The 18295-nt window shown below is 34.3% G+C and overlaps 1 protein-coding gene across 1 annotated transcript; it reads left to right on the forward strand.

Moving 5' to 3' along the window:
* Positions 1-827: 827 nt before the first annotated feature.
* Positions 828-1789, forward strand: LOC25494770 (uncharacterized). Its single transcript, XM_013598522.1, has 2 exons — positions 828-1409; positions 1496-1789. The coding sequence occupies exons 1-2, from the start codon at positions 828-830 to the stop codon at positions 1787-1789; spliced, it is 876 nt and encodes a 291-aa protein (XP_013453976.1).
* The last annotated feature ends 16506 nt before the right edge of the window (positions 1790-18295 follow it).

Raw genomic sequence — 18295 nt, forward strand, 5'->3', positions numbered from 1 at the left:
CGCCACGGCGAGTTGGTGTGCTCGGGAGGCGAGCTATGAAGTTGCTCACTCGCCTTGGCGAACAAGGCTACTCGCGAGGCGAGCGATGAACTTCTGTACGGGCAGAACACAGGTTTTTCCCCAAAATCCCATTTTTCTCCAATTCACTCCCCAAATCAGTTTACAGATATGGATTAACTTGTTGTATACACTCAAAACCTAATTCTAATATTAGAATAACAATCCCTACCCTAAAATCATCATTTCATCACAAAACCCATAATCCCCAATTCTCACCAAAAACTCTGTTAAACTCAAAAGCAGAAATTAATGTCTATACTACTGAAGCAAACCTCACCCTTACCTTAAAATTGCAGAAGAAATGCACAGCAAAAATGGTTCTTGGCTCTACTTGCTCTTCTCTCCCTTTCTCCCAAAACTGACAGTTTCACGTAAAAAGTGTTTCTGACTCTTTTCTTTCTTTCTTAACTTCCTTCTCAACTTCCCTTTATTTCACTTTACTCCCTCCCAATTCTATTAAATTCTATTAATTCCCCAAACTTCAAAATAATAATAATTTCTCACTTAATCCAATTATTATAAAATAAACTATATAATAAAATATACCACACCCATAAATCACCAATTATTAATTAAAATCATATAATAGACTCTAAATAAATTAAAATAAATAAAACAACGACTAGAGCGTTACATGGTTCTTCTCCATCTTCCCAATGATTCTTTTATATTGGAATGTTCGAGGTATTGGCAATGTCGATACCAAAATTGCATTAAAAAATTTATTTACATCTCATAAGCCTTTATTAATTTTTGTGGCGGAACCGATGATTGCTTTTGATAGTGTTCCTCCATGGTATTCGGAAAGCATTGGGATATCAAAATACTGTGTCAATAGTAGAGAAAATTTACAACCTAACCTTTGGGCGTTATGGGGCAGTGGGGTTAGTGCAGTTGTGATGTTTATTTCGGATCAATGCATTGCTTTAGAAATATCCTCTAATCAGTCCATTGTTTATATTGCTGCCATTTATGCAAGCACTTCTTATTTAAAGCGTCGTCAGTTATGGGCAGACTTAACTAATTTGCACGGGTGCTTTAAAGGTCCTTGGTTATTTATTGGTGATTTTAACGCCGTGTTGGGTGCTCATGAGAAGCGTGGCCGTCGGCCTCCTCCTCCTTTATCTTGTACTGATTTTTTGACTTGGTCGAATGCAAATCTTTTACATCACCTTCCTACTTTGGGTGCTTTCTTCACTTGGTCAAATGGTAGGCTTGGCTCGGATAATGTTGCTCTTCGTCTTGATAGGGAAATTTGTAATGAAGATTGGCTCAACTGTTGGCGTAGTTCTACTTGTTTTGCTTTAGTGCGCCACCAGTCGGATCACCACCCTTTGCCCATGCAGGGAGTTTTAAATTTTTTAAAACCTGGACGGATCACGAGGATTGTCGTAAAATTGTTGTGGATAATTGGTCGAAGAATACTACAAGGCAGGGAATGGCTCGGTTGCAACTTAAGCTCAAACACATGAAACAAGTGTTTAGGCATTGGAATCGTACAGTTTTTGGTGACGTTGGCAGGAAAGTTCGTTTGGCGGTGGATGAGGTAAATCGCATTCAACAAATTCTAGATACTGAAGGATTTTCTGATCCTCTTTATGCTCAAGAGCTTGAGGCGCAGCTTATTCTTACCAAGGCATTAAATTTTCAAGATGAGATGTGGAGGGAGAAAGCAAGAGACCAAAAATTTATTCATGGGATAGAAATACGGCCTACTTTCATCGATTAGCGAAAATTCGAGCTGCAAAAAATTCAATTTCTTTTCTCCAAGATGGTGATGTGGTAATAACAGATTCTGCTCTCATCGAGGCCCACGTTCTGCATTATTTTCAGGCCATCTTCAGTGTTGATAACAATTGCATTGCTAATGACTTGGTTGCCGATACTATTCCGTCGTTGGTGTCTTGTGAGGACAATAACATGCTGCTGCGTCTTCCATAGTGGGAGGAGATTAAAAATGCGGTGTTTTCTCTTAATGGTGACGGTGCCCCCGGACCGGATGGGTTTGGGGGTCACTTTTATCAGACTTATTGGGACGTTGTTGGTACTGATGTCATTCATTCTGTCGCGCCATTTTTCGGATGTCAAGGCCATTTGATTAGCTTTTGACTCACTTTTTATCTCACGACTGAACAAATTTTTTTAAGGGGAAAAAGTTCCAAACCACCCATTTTGAAGAGATTTAGGGTTCGGGGGTTGGTTATATTTAGGGAAGGTGTTAGCACCCTAAATATTCGTAGTACTCTACGAGAACCTCTTGATTTTATTTAACTTTTTGTGCTTAAACTTGCTTGCTTTTAAAGAGATGAAAATGGAATTGAATGATGAGTTGAAAAAAAAAAAGAAAATTGATTTTAATTGAAGAGAAAAAAGAAAAAATGTTTTTTAGTTGAAAGTTGAAAAGAAAAAAAAGAAAATTGTTTTTTAATTGATTTGGAAGGACAAGGTCCTCTGCCTACGTACCCGTGAGGGATCAAAACCTCGTAGTTCGGGGTAGAAATTGACGTTTGATTTGTTTGGTGTTTTTTATATGTTTTGAAAAAGGTTTTGAAATAAAAAGCCAAATGGCAAATGAGAATTGATTTGTGTTTTTTAGATTGAAGAAAATTGACTTGAAGTTGAATTAGAATTGATTTGAAATTTGATTAAAAAAAATAAAAAGACGGTCACTTGATTTAAGATCACGGTTTACTGTGAAAAGTTCTTTTTATGAATTTTTGATATTTGAATGTTTTTTGTTGTTTTTGAATAAAGATATGAAAATTAAATAAGCAGAATGAGAAAAATGAAGTTAAGCTAAATTGTGAAATTATTTTAACATGGACCAGAATATTCTGGAGAATAATTAAGTTAAACAAAAATAAATAAATATTAACATTTAAGTTTGGACCAGAGCACTCTGGATTAACAAAAACATAATATTAATAGTTAATATAGGACCAGAGCACTCTGGATTAATTTAATTAACAATGACCAGAGCACTCTGGAGAATAATTAAATAAAAATATAATATTAACAGTTAATATAGGACCAGAGCACTCTGGATTAATTTAATTAACAAGGACCATTGCTCTGGAGAATAATTATAATATTAACAGTTAACTGAGGACCAGAGCACTCTGGATTAACAAAAATATAATATTAACAGTTAATTTAGGACCAGAGCACTCTGGATTAACAGATAGAGCGAGAATTAAAATGCATGAAAAAGAAATTAGAAAAATGAGATGCTGGGGTGTGTGAGCAGTAAAGGGGGTGCAGGAAATAAAATGAGGAGGATTGGGCCTTGGGGAACAAATCTCGGCCGTTGATTTGATCAACGGCCTTGATTGGATCTGTTGAAGAAGAGGGGTATAAATACCCATTCTTTCCTTTTTTCTTCATTTTTTTCTTTCTTTCTCTCTCTCTTCTTCTCTCACTCTCACGTATTCTCTCTTCTCTCTCTTCTTTTTCTTATGAATTTTCCGGTGGGTTCCAAGAACACCACCGTGAAACCCAGTTTCCGGCGCGGTGGCCGGCGAGTTGTCGCGGCGGCGCCACCGCGCCGGAGTTAAAAACTCCTCCTTTTTTTGATTTTTTTTTACCAAAAGATTACCCTTTCCCTTCTCCTCTCTTTTTTAAAATCGTTTTCTGAAGAGAAGTTGAGACAGGCCCTAGATCTACAGTTAAGAAACGTGACTACCTTTTTGTGAATTTTTTAGTTCGGTTTGGTTTGAGTGACTGTGATGTGGGTTTGATTCGGTTTTTGTGACTGTGGGGTTAAGGTTTGAGAGGTCTTGGTGGTTGTTGCTGAGTTTGATTTTGTTATTATGTGGTTGTGGGTTTTTTTTGAGTTGTTATTGTCGTTGACAGTGTTTGATATGGCGGTACGGTGTTGAATTATGGTTTTGGTGTTTGGAATTTTTGTGTTACCGGACTCTGTTGATTTCTTGCAGGTGAGAATTGTTGTGTCTGTGTGCTTAGCCGTGGAATGTTTCTCTTGTTGGGCCCCCTTTTTCTTGGCTGCATCTGTGTTTGTATATATAGAGCTTGAAATGAGCAAAATTTTTGTTGCTTGGAGAGGAGACATTACAGCCTGTTTTTAGTTGTTTGTGAGCTGTGTTTGGGACATTATCGGACCAAATTTTGATTTATTTTTGGACATTAAAAAAATGAAATTAAAGGACTAAGGATAAATAAAACAAAAATAAGATAAAATAAAGGTTAAAAAAAATGAATTTAAAGTTAATAAAAGATGGAAATTAAAATTAAATGAAAATTGAGAGAAGAGGGCCCGACTCGGAATCAACTATGAGGTATTTTAAAATACCTCCCTGCCGAATTTTTTTTGCTCAAAAGGCTGAGCCCGGTCGGAATTAAATGACACGTGTCAGTGCTATCTTAGGTCAAAAATTGGGGTATGACAGATGCCCCTATTTAAGTTTCTTCGTCCGGAGATTCGAAGATGGAATCTTTGAATTGACAGGTCGAAGAGACTTAAATACAGAGTACACCATATTTGACCTAAGATGCTATGAATGCATTTGATGCAAGAATGAGTGCATGACGACATAGGTGACTCGACTGGAATGAGAAACAACAATGGGATACCCAAAACTCGCTAGAGAAAGGGATCCTAACTCCGCTAGGGGAATGTAGTTTCACTGGGGAAAATGATTGTCTACTACCTATATGATAGGTGATTGAAATTAACTAGTGACATCACTGGCACAGCTTCACGCCAGGGATGACACTTTGAAATTGATTAGTGACATCACTAGCACGGCTTTACGCCGGGGACGACACTTTTGAAATTGAAATTGAAATGGAAATTGACTAGTGTCGTGACTAGAACGGCTTCACGCCGGGGATGACACTTTTGAAATTGATTAGTGACATCACTAGCACGGCTTTACGCCGGGGACGACACTTTTGAAATTGAAATTGAAATGGAAATTGACTAGTGTCATGACTAGAACGGCTTCACGCCGGGGATGACACTTTTGAAATTGACTGGAAATAGGTTCAAGCTGTCCTTTTGTCGGAAACTTGCCGCTTGAAATTGACTGAAAATAGGTTCAAGTTGTCCCTTTATCAGAAACTTGCCGCTTGAAATTGACTGAAATTAGATTCAAGCTGTCCTTTTGTCGAAGACTTGCTGCTTGAAATTGACTGAAAAATAGATTCAAGCTGTCCCTTTGTCAGAAACTTGCCGCTTGAAATTGATTGATTCGTGACATCTCTTGACCAGACACACTGGGGATGACACCTTTGATGTAAATGATGATTACAAGCTGTTCATTTGTTAGAACTTGCCACTTGACATAATGATGAAACGAGGACCGAACTGAGGGGATATTATCAAACAAAACTTTGTGCGATTGATGCAACCATGTACGAATGATGCGATGCATATGTTGTATAAGAATGTATGAAAGTGTTGATGCATGGATGTATGGGTGTATGAATGTATTAACGTCCGAAAGCATGAATGTATTTATTGTATATGATAGATGGACTCGATGAGACAAGACAAGACTTGGTAAGGTGGAAAGTGGACTGACATCACAGTACTATACACTAGGCAAACTTCCTTGGAGATGACCTCATTGGGGACAAAATATCAAACATATGCCTTATGGGGACAAAACCCATTAAAAGTCTGGAAAAAGTCGCCATTTGTAAGCTGATACATAATGTTCTTTCATTGACACACTTCCGTTGTTGTGCCCATTTTTTTTTTAATTTTCTCAGTGTCCAATCATGGTTCTCTGGTGGGGTCTAACCATTCTTTGAGGAACGTGCTGATGCATGCTTCCTTCACTCTCAAGTCCTAATATGTACTTGTGCATTTATGCCTTTTTAAAAGACATGGAAAAAAGTTTTTTTTTAATTCTTCTTCGAAATATTATCATCAAACAATGGAAAGAACTTTAAAAGGGGAATTTTAAACAGAAGGGCCATAGGCTCAAATATTATTGATTGAATGACAGCCTGCAGATGGCATGACTTCATGGATTTTGAAAAAAAAAATGGTAATTTAAAATGGGAAGGTACATTGAACTTCATAACCCCATTCCCCCTTACAACTCTTGAATTTTGCTGCTTTTGATGCTTCAGATTTGGAGATTCTTTGATAGTAGACATGCCCCAAGTGGATTGTGCCTGACTGGATGCAGTTACTTTGTCTTTTTCTTTTTATCCTTAACTTTTGCATAGACCGCCCTTTCGGGTTTTTTAGCCTACCAGGATAATGATTTCTGTTTAATGTCTCTAATTTTTGCTTGAGCCGCCCTTTCGGGTTTTCAGCCCACCGAGACGCTCATTTTTTGCCTAAGCCGCCCTTTTCGGGTTTTCGACTTACCGAGCTGTTCTTATAACTTTTAGACAAAGTATTTCTTGACTGCATCTGTGTTCACAGGACGTGGAAGTTCTTCACCATCCATGGTTTGAAGAGTCATGGCACCGCCTGAGTAAGCTTTCTTGACAACATACGGGCCTTCATAGTTAGGCGTCCATTTACCCCTAGAGTCGGGTTGGAAAGTCAAGATCTTTTTGAGCACAAGATCACCTTCTTTGAATTCACGGGGATGAACTTTCTTGTCAAAAGCCTGCTTCATCCTCTTTTGATACAGCTGACCATGACAAAGAGCAGACATGCGCTTTTCTTCGATCAGATTCAATTGGTCATACCTACTTTGAACCCACTCAGCCTCTGATAATTCAGCCTCCATTAAAACTCGTATTGAAGGAATCTCAACTTCTATGGGAAGTACTGCCTCCATGCCATATACCAAAGAGAAAGGGGTTGCCCCTGTTGATGTGCGTATAGAAGTACGATATCCATGTAATGCAAAGGGAAGCATCTCATGCCAATCTTTATAAGTCACCACCATCTTCTGGATGATCTTCTTTATATTTTTGTTTGCAGCTTCGACAGCACCATTCATCTGAGGTCTGTAAGGCGAAGAATTATGGTGTTCGATCTTGAAATCATCACACAATTCTTTCATCATCTTGTTGTTCAAATTCGTCCCATTATCTGTAATGATCCGGCTAGGGACACCATAGCGGCAAATAATATGATTCTTGATAAACTTGACTACCACCTGCTTGGTCACATTAGCATAAGATGCAGCTTCAACCCACTTGGTGAAATAGTCAATAGCCACTAGAATGAAGCGGTGTCCATTTGAAGCTTTGGGTTCAATTCTTCCAAACATGTCAATGCCCCACATAGAGAATGGCCACGGGGAGGAAAGGACATTGAGTGCAGTTGGCGGTACATGAATCCTATCGGCATAGATTTGACATTTATAACACTTCCTGGCATGCTTGTAACAATCAGCTTCCATTGTCATCCAGTAATAGCCTGCTCTCAACATCTTCTTGGCCATTGTATGTCCGCTAGAATGAGTTCCGAAGGATCCTTCGTGTATTTCATGCATCAATAAGTCTGCCTCATGTTTGTCAACACATCTGAGCAACATCATGTCGAAGTTTCTTTTATATAAAATGTCCCCGTTCAGGAAGAAATTGCCAGACAATCTTCTTAGAGTCTTCTTGTCTTTACTGGATGCTCCAAGTGGATACTCTTGCCTTTGAAGGAAACATTTGATATCGTGGAACCATGGCTTGTCATCAACAACTTCTTCAGTGGTGAATACATGAGCGGGTCTCTCAAGACGTCTGATATGGATCAGTGGTACTTCATTCCGACGATTTACTTGGTACATTGAAGACAAAGTAGCCAGAGCATCCGCCATCTGGTTCTCATCACGAGGAATATGGTGTAGCTCGACTTTGTTGAAGAAGGTCAGTAATCGTTTTCATGTCCTCGGTTTGGCACGGTGTTAAATACCATCTAGACTCCGTCCTTCAAAATTCCCTTTGGATTGTGGGAAAGGGAGATCAAATTAACCTTTGGACAGACAACTGGCTTGGAGAACCGTTGGTAACTTTATTTCATATTGATACGTTCTTCCACTCTAGTTTTTCGGGCAAAGTTTCAGAGCTCATTGCTAATGGTACTTGGAACCTCCCAGCGTCCCTTTTGGTTCCTGAAATCACGTCCAGTGTAACACCCCGTTTTCCCAACATAAAAATTTCATAATAATTATCAGAGTATTCAACACATAACGGAATGCTACACTTCTTAAAAATAATAAATGAGATAATTAACGAATTATCTTTCCAAAAATCATCAACATATTCATTCAAACTTTGCAGCGGATTGAATTCATTAACATAGATAAGTCTTTGGCACGCAGACCTTATTAAAAATATAAACAATGCGTAAAGAAATAGAAAATAGCCACAAAAGATCTCATGCCGTTACGTATCAGAGCATCCTAAGACTCAGTGAGGAATAAGTCACTCACGATGGCAACAGCAGCAACCTACTAACGATCACCTGCAAGTTACTCATACGAAGAGCAACATTTCCAAGCAGAAGGGGTGAGATTTCACAAAACAATAATATTAAACATATAATTCAACAATTATATTTAATCAACATAAAATCATCTTAACATTCATTATAGATAATAATATATCATTTAACACTTCATTCATAGTTTGTATAAACAATTACAACTTCACAGCTTATCAACATAAACATCTTTGACTCAACAAATGCGACTCTAACTTGACTATGCAACTTAGACCTCTTATATGCATGTGGTACCAATCCAGGGCATCAAGCCCCCAACGTAGTAGAGCGTAAATAGGCTCCCAGGGCATCAAGCCCTCAACTTTAAAATGCTAATGCATGGACTCGACCTCTTAAACATCTTAAATTGACAAACTCTTGTATAATCCAATAATTTGGAACTTCATCTTAATCAACTTAGACCGACCAATGCAGCTTGGTTAAATAACAACAGCGACACAACAGTATACAAAAACAACATGACATAATAATATCAAATGCAAGTCAATCATCGTCTCAATTATTCACATATAATTCAATTAATGCATATACAATTATATCACAATATAACAACATATTCATAAACATATACATTCATATAATAATTCATCAATCATGTAATATCAAGTAGGGTCCTAATAATACACATCGTTAAAATGACTCGACAATTACACATCACCCATTAACACATAATAACACATAATTATTTAAGCCAATTAAAATAGCTAATTAAATTAGTTATTCTCGTCTTATTCAATTAAGATGGCTGGCTCAACAAACATGTTCAAAAGAAAATAAATTATCACGTTACTATTTTATTTCTTCAAAAGTAGCACTATCAATGATTTTATTTAGAAAAATCATGTTCCCCTCTTGAATCCTCTAATCTAAAACTAGTGGCTAATATCACGGTAAGATACAAAAGAGCAACAAATGAAATACAATTATACTGAACTATTCTCAATAGAATTTTAAATAACAAATTGAACAGCAAGTCATGCATCGGATATTGTTTCACAATTTAGGAGATTAACAAGTAGTTTTGAATTAAAAATCATTGTAGTACTGTGCTTATTCATTACACCGATTTATAGATACGCATAAGAAGAATGAAAACATATATAGGCATCAATAAGGATTTGTATATATCTCTGGTAATAAGTATAAAGCCATCGATGACACTATCATATATGAACAGAAAGTGATTATACATATTATACTTAACTTCTAATTGGGAATCGATGAATATATAATGAAGCCACCGAAATATAATATGAATATAAACATATAATCACAACAAACACAGGAGAACACAATATAACAAAAATTCATCGTGAGAATAAATAAAACAACGAAAAATTAACAACCCTTCACTACCCACACGCGTACACAACCCTTATGATGAATGAAACTCCCCACTTACGTTAATTCAATGGTTTACCTACTTTTTCAACAATTAAATTCAATATAACCCTAATCTCTTTAACATCAAAACCTATTAACAACTACAAGGTTAAACCCTTTTTCAAATTCTCTAAAATCAATCCTACACTTGTTAAATAAAATCATCAGAATTATATAGATTAATAGAATTGAATGCTAGTCTCACCCTTACCTTATAGAATGAAATCGCAGCTCTCTAGGTGTTTCTCCCTTCTAGTGGTACGTTCTGTTTTTCTAAACTAGGTCTTTCCTACTTATAACTCCACCATCTATCTTATCTTATTTCTCTTTCTCCCCCCAAACTTTCTAAAATCTCATAACAACCCCTAAACTCAATATTATTTTATTTTCAAATCTTATTCTATTAAATAATATAATAAGCCACCTAATAAATCATATAATCATATAATATATTCTAAACTCTTCTTAATAATTTCTTGACTCAATTAAATAATTAAATAAATCAAAACAGGCGTTACATCCAGGCTATCTAGTGTTACATTGCCGCAAGTTCATCTTCCTGACACTTTTGTTTGAACTCATTCCGCGGACGGACACCTAACTTCTAAACAGGCTGTCTCTTTTCTAAGTCCGGTTGCTACATTGTTGCCTTGGACAGAGCACATATGGAAGAGTTGTATCCCACCATCTCATTCCTTTTCCTTTTGGCGGCTGATGCATGGTAAGATGCCCACGGATGAAAATCTTCGTTCTAAGGGTTGTGTTATTGTTTCAGTCTGTTGTTTCTGTTTTGAGGATGTCGAAACATCAGACCATTTGTTCCTCCATTGTCAATTTGTGGTTGAACTGTGGACGTGGCTTGGGAGAAAACTCAACCATTTGTTGGACTGTTCTTCGATTGGCTCCCTTCTTAATTGCATCCCCATGCATTGTTCTTCTCAAGTCTCTGATATTTATTTGGCAGCAGTGATTCATACAGTGCACACTATTTGGCTTGCCAGGAATGATTTTCGCTTTCAGTCTAAGATGCAGTCGCTCCACTCTACAAAAGTGCGCATTCACTCTTTGATTGCTTTGTCCGGAAATTCTTCAACAGGTAAATGTTTGCCATCTGACTCGGCTTTTCTTGACGATTTCATGGTTTCCACCCATCACCGCAAATTCAAAGAAATTATTTTGGTGCTTTGGAAATCTCCCTCATCCCCTTGGCTAAAAGTTAATACAGATGGTTCAGTTATTGGTCATTCTGCGGCTTGTGGGGGCCTGTTTAGGGACTCTCTAGGCACGTTCCTTGGTGCTTTCTCTTGTAACATAGGTATCGCCTCGGTTTTTCATGCTGAAACTCTAGCTTATATCCTTGCTATAGAACACACAGCTCAGCATGGGTGGAGAAATCTGTGGTTGGAAAGTGATTCGTCTAGTGCATTATTGGTTTTTTTGAACTCTTCTTTAGTTCCTTGGTTGCTTCGAAACAGATGGCATAATGCTCGGAATCTAGATGTTCAGGTAATTACTTCACATATTTTTCGATAGGGTAACAGTTGTGCAGACAAGCTGGCAAACATGGGTCATGGAATTATTGGTTCTATTTGGTTGGACGCGCTCCCGCATGAGATACATTCTGATTTCTATCGTGATAGAATTGGTCTTCCCAATTATAGATTTCCTTAGTTTATTCTTTCTTTGGCTGTTTATTGTTTTTTCTGTTTTATTTTGAGGGTTTTGGTCTAGTCCCCCCTCTTTCTTTGTACATACTTTTTCCCTTTTTTTTAATGAATTTAGAGATTGGCAGGCACAGGATGGAGGCTTCCCTAGATGCCAACTTAGTTGGGATGTCGGTGTTGTCTCCTGATGCCTGTCTCTCTCCCTGCTTAGAAAAAAAATATATAGTCTTTGAATCAATATTTATTATTGCCGGACATCATTATGGTTTACATAATACCTATTATTCATGTGTATGTGAATGTTACAATTCGATTGATATTTAAGAAGTTTTGAAGTAATAAAGAACTTGGATATGGTATTAATTTAAATTTTATTCGAGTGTTTTTCAAATTTTCAAATAGGTTCAACTTATTTATAAAGTTTTTGTATTGTTATATCTATTCGGTCTTTGATATATCAAATATAAATATATTGTTAATAAATAAGTACTCTGGTTTTCTTCTGGTGTTCTATTGTTTCTCCTTTAAATAAACTTGTAAAAATTACACTTTGTATGAAATATAGATTAAAAGGAAAAAAGAATGGAGTAATACAAGGTTAATTACATAAGATTACATTAGTTTAAGGCTTAATACATCCCCCGGTCCCTTAATTTATTTTAATTTCTCAGTGTGATCCCTTAACTATTAAACGTTTCAATTTGGTCCTTATCTTTGTTTTTGTCATTGATTTGGTCCAATTTTATATCCCTAAAAAACAAGACCTATAAATGTCATCATATATTTCGTCATTGATTTGGAACTTATTTATAAAGGAAGTTCATCATATCTAACCGTGTATCACCAACACCTAACTATCTGAAATTTAATTTTTAAAAATAATATAAATTCATTTATATTAATTTAGAAATAAATTTTTTTCTATAATATTGGAAAATTAATTTTCGAAAATAAAAAAAAAAATCTAAAAATTTTGAAAAAAAATTCAGGAATTTCTAGAGAAAAATCTGAAATTTTTCGAAATATATTTTCTAATAATTAGCCAAAATGGATTTTTGTTTATTATAATTCAGATTTTTTTTCGAAAATAAAAAGATTTTAAATAATTCAGGAATTTAATTTTCAAAATACAAAAAAAGTAAAAATTCAAAAGTTTAAAAAATAAATGTCAGATTTTTTTTGAAAAAAAGTTTTTAATTTTTTTTTCTACAAAATTAAAATTTTGGAATAATATTTTGTTTTTTAATAATCTCGATACAAATTTAGAAAAAATTAAGATTAGTTTTTTCAAAAATTTTATTTCAGAATTATGATTATTTTAAAAATCCAGATTATATTTTTTCAAAATTTTATTATTTTCAAAAAAATTTAGATTACTTTAAAAATCATTTTTTTACAAAATTACGAAGATTTTACGATTTTGGCTGATTCTAACTAAAAAAAAGCCATTTTAGCTAATTATTAGAAAATATATTTCGAAAAAGTTCAGATTTTTCTTTCCAAATTAAAAGTAATTTTCCAATTTTTTAGATTTTTTTTATTTCTAAATTAATATAAATGAATTTATATTATTTTTAAAAATTAATTTTAGATACAAAGGTGTTGTTGGTACACGGTGAGATATGATGAACTTCCTTTATCCAACGGTCTTGTTTTTTAGGGATTTAAAATTAATAAAATTGGACCAAATGGATGACGAAAACAAAGATAAGGACCAAATTGAAACATTTAATAATTAAGGAACTAAACTGAAAAATTAAAATAAGTTAAGGGATCGAGGATGTATTAAGCCTCAATTTAATTATAACATATTATAAATGATAGATCCACCGTGTGAGCCTCCTTCATTAAGCCACCCTTTAAAGAAGTTTTCTAATAGTTTTCTCATATTTCAAAACGTAAGAAGTACCACATCAGATTGTTTAGAGAGTTTTGTAGCCTTTATATAGAATTTGCCTTATATAATATGTTGTATGAGACTATATGTGGGGTGGTTTACTAAGATGATATTTTAAGCATGATTCTAAAGGAGATAATCATTTTGATAAGTTGCTTTGTTTTTTTTTGGTTACAAGTTGCTTTGCTTTTATAATATTAAACTTTTTTTTTTATTTGATGCAGCAAATTTTATTGAAAAAAAACTAATCTGCTTAAGACAAACAAAGACCGATGATTCAGATAATACAAACTAAGGGCGCCGTATATAGGCGGAACACCCGAAAATAAACATCATAAAAGACACCTCTACACGTAACACCTAGTCAAACCCTACCTTCAACACCCACCAAAATAAACATCACCACATAAAACAGTCTCCTCACGAAACGACCACTAAAAAACGATATCTATGATCACCCATCGTCACTACTCATCCCAAAATAACATTCCTCTAAATGAAACACCCCTTCCTCGTCACGAAAGTTGAGTCACTATTCTAAAGACCATTCAGCATCAACCACCTTTCAACCTCCGGTCCACCGAAAGAACACCAAAAAAACCCCAAATCAACTTGAACCAAAGAACTGACTTCCGATCTCAAATCAAAAGCGATCAGCCAACCAGACTTTAGGACCAAATCAGAAGGGCACCCCAAACCCTCGGTCCACCAGAGAAACACTGTAGCTATCCAAACAAGATTACAGCTAAACGCCAACTCCCGATCTTGAAGCAAAAGTAACCGGCCCACTAGAATCCAGCACACAACATGTAAGACAGACGACATGATTTACGGTGATAAAAACATCAATCAAATAGGAAAAAATGCTCAACTCGAAGGACACGCACCCTTAAAGCACCCTAAACACCTTAACAACCCAAAACTTAAACAAGAGCTAGCGACAACGAATATGGACCCGAATAACAGAGGCGGCCTCTAAAAGAAATCACCCACAACAACCACCACAAAAACACCAACCTCCTCACCTAAGCAACACGAACCACCCCATTTTATAGCTCCCTTCCCACACCAAATCCGAGACCAAAATTATCCACGACCACCTATCCAAACCACACCATGACAACCCCCACGTACACCCATGCAAAGTCAACACCACCACATCAACCAAATCACCACCACCACAACTGAATCACCACCACCGCGCATCACCACCACCACCACCAACTGTATATCGATCACCACCACCACCACTGCATCACCACCACAAGCCTTCAACCACTAAGACTCACACCATCGAACCACCACTACAATTATCCATATTCCACATTAGTATATAAAGACACAAAGTTTCTATATAATGTGTTTCAAAAACAAGCGATATAAGCCTATTCTTTTGTAGATAGTATATGTTGAAGAAATACAATTTTAAAATAAAGAAACACAAACGGATAAAATATGGAACTAACTACTAATTTTTGGCTTCATTATCATGACAGAGTATTGCTTTTTCTATTGAAGAAAAAGATACGAAACAAAATGTTGAACTATGTTTTGCTAAGGAATATTAAAAAGGCATGTGATTAGGCTCTAATATTATTAATATGTGAGAGAATGTTCCCTCAAAAAAATATGTGAGAGAATGTAATGTTTTTTTAGTATTTTTCTTATATTTTAGTTCAGAAGAGGATTTGATCAAAGAGAATTCTCTTTCGAACTTAGTGCCGGTAGCCTCGCGCGCACACACACATGGAGTATCTTACTACACAATTGAAACTTTGATTTACTCTAAAAAAAAAATAAAGAAACTTCATTCTATTGAAAAAAATTCTATGTGGAGCTGCTAAGTTACACTAACCTAAAACCATCAAGATGTAAGTTAGTAAATTACACCCATTGAAAATTATTAAGGTGTAAATTAACAATCTACATCCACTTGATTATTTACACTCATTTTTATACCTTTTAACAAATAATTTAATTCCACTTTATTAATTTACTCCCACTTAAACATAGTGTTGTCAATTTTAATATTTCAAAAAGAAAAAAAACATAGAACCTTGATTATCGTAATGGTTACGTGTTTTTCATTAAGGTGTCATGAATATTGTTTTTGTGGGGTTCAACTGCATTTTTTTTTCGTGAATTAGATTTGGAACGGTGGCACAACCTAGTGTTATTTTTCAAAGAAAACAAAGTTGATGTACATGCTCAGTAAAAGAAAGCTGAGCAATTGTGACTATTAAAACATGAGATCATGCATGAGAACAAAACATGAGATCATCAAATATGACGTGGGATATAATTTTCTTTTGATTTTGTATGAGCATTGTCCTGTTCAAATTTCTTCTTTATTTTTAGCTGATTATATTGGTATTTCAACAAAATGGTTAGTTAGGCGATAATTGTTCTTTTATTTGAGTTTTGGCCCTCTTGCAAACCTATAAAAACATATTTTTAATGGTTCATCTAAACATCTAGAATTTCATTTTTAGTCCTTATAAAATAAAATTGTACTTTTTAATCTTTATAAAATTCTTCATAGCATCTTAGTCTTTGTAAAATTTTCCATCAATATTTTTTGTCTTTATAAAATTTTTCATCAACAATTTTGATCCCTAAAAATGTTATAGAAATTAGGGTAAATACCTCTTTTCGTCCATGTAATATTAGCGAATTTCGGTTTTAGTCCCTGTAAAAAAAAATATTTAGATTTTGTCTCTGTAATTTCATATTCTTCCACTTTTGGTCCCTCCTTTCATCACGTCAGCAGAATCTGCATAAATTACGTCCCCATAATTTCAGATTCATCCCACTTTTGATCCTGTAATTTCAAATTTCTCCACTTTTGGTCCCTCATTTTACGTGCCATATATGCAGATTCTGCTGACGTGGTTAAATAAGGGACCAAAAGTGGAAGAATATGAAATTACAAGGACAAAATCTAAATCTTTTTTTTTTACAGGGATTAAAACCGGAATTCGCTATAATATTACAAGAATGAAAAGAGAAATTAACCCTAGAAATTAAAAATTATGATTTTATTTCATATAAATTAAAAATAAAATTATGAATAATTACAAAGATCATTTATTTTTTTTTATTTTTGGTCAGGAAAGATCATTTATTTAACTAACCACAAAAAAGGAACATATATGTTACTACCTTCATTTTTAATTGTCACATTTTGACATTTTACACAAACCAAAACAATCAATAATTGTTACTACTTTTGATGCAATAAGTTATACTTTTACTATAATGAACTTATTCATTTAATATCTTATTTCATATATTTCTCTCTCCGCAATAAATAATTAAGAGTAATATTGATAAAATATCATTTAATGTTGCATTGAACTTTGAAAGTGACAGTTAAATATAAACAAAAAAATTCTTTAAAAGAGACACTTAAAAAGGAATGGAGGGAGTATTTAGCTTGTTCATTGCTGCTCAAAGGCTTCAAGTTGTTAAGGTGTTGTTGTGATCGTATCGGACCCACACAAGGGTGCTGAAGGCAAAAATTCTCTTAGGCTTTGTTTGCGAGTTTTGAGGGGAAGGAAAAGAAAGGCTAAGGAGGGGAAGGGAAGGAAAGGGAGGGAAGGGAGAAAGGAGGGAAAACCTTCCCCTTGTTTGGGAGTTAAAAAGACAATAAGGAAAAGAGATTGAGGGCTTATGTTATAATTTTACTATTTTACCCTTTTTCCTCTTAAAATCAATACATTGTTATACTTCATAATTTAACTTCTAATTTATTCAAAACAACTTATCGCATGAAAAACAAATTATTAAGATCTATTTTTAAAAAACAACTTATTTATAAAAAAAAAAAAACTTATTACAATCACTTTTTAAAAGCAACTTACTTATACAAAACAACTTATTACGGCCTCTTTTTAAAAAATAGCTTATATTATGAAAAACAAATTATTACGATCTTTTTTTAAAAAACAACTTATCCAAAACAGTTTATCTATACAAAACAGCTTATTACGACCTCTTTTCAAAAAACAACTTGTTCAAAACAGCTTATTTAAGCAAAACAGCTTAATACGATCTCTTTTTCAAAAACAGCTTATTCAAAACAGCTTATTTATACAAAACAGCTTATTACGACCTCATTTTCAAAAACCGCTTATTCAAAACAACTTATTTATACAAAACAGCTTATTATGAACTCATTTTCAAAAATCGCTTATTCAAAACAACTTATTTATACAAAACAGCTTAATATGACCTCATTTTCAAAAACAGCTTATTCAAAACAACTTATTATGCAAAACAGCTTAATACAATCTCTTTTACAAAAACAGCTTATTCAAAACAGCTTATTTACATAAAACAGCTTAATACGATCTCTTTTTCAAAAACAGCTTATTCAAAATAGCTTATTTATACAAAAAAGCTTAATACGACATCATTTTCAAAAACTGCTTATTCAAAACAACTTATTTATGCAAAACAGCTTATTACGACCTCATTTTCAAAAATCGCTTATTCAAAACAACTTATTTATACAAAACTGTTTATTACGACCTCATTTTCAAAAACCTCTTATTCAAAACAATTTATTTATGCAAAACAACTTATTATGTCCTCTTTTCAAAAGATAACTTATTCAAAACAGCTTATTTATGCAAAACTGCTTATTACGATCTCTTTTTTGAAAAAAAAACTTATTCAAAAAAAACTTATTTATGCAAAACAACTTATTACGATCTCTTTTTCAAAAACAACTTATTCAAAACAACTTATTTATCCAAAACTTTTTTGTAAAAATAAGTTGTTTTGAATAAGCTGTTTTTTGAAAAGAGGTCATAATAAGTTGTTTTGCATAAATAAGCTGTTTTTTGAAAAGAGGGG

This window comes from Medicago truncatula, chromosome 5 (genome assembly GCF_003473485.1).
Source record: "Medicago truncatula cultivar Jemalong A17 chromosome 5, MtrunA17r5.0-ANR, whole genome shotgun sequence".
Classification (NCBI taxonomy): domain Eukaryota; kingdom Viridiplantae; phylum Streptophyta; class Magnoliopsida; order Fabales; family Fabaceae; genus Medicago; species Medicago truncatula.

Excerpts from the sequence above, each read along its gene's own strand:
- LOC25494770 (XM_013598522.1), top strand. The coding sequence starts at position 828 with ATGATTGCTTTTGATAGTGTTCCTCCATGGTATTCGGAAAGCATTGGG. Across the intron at positions 1,410-1,495 it reads ACCCTTTGCCCATGCAGGGA|GGAATGGCTCGGTTGCAACT; the intron begins GTTTTAAATTTT and ends ACTACAAGGCAG.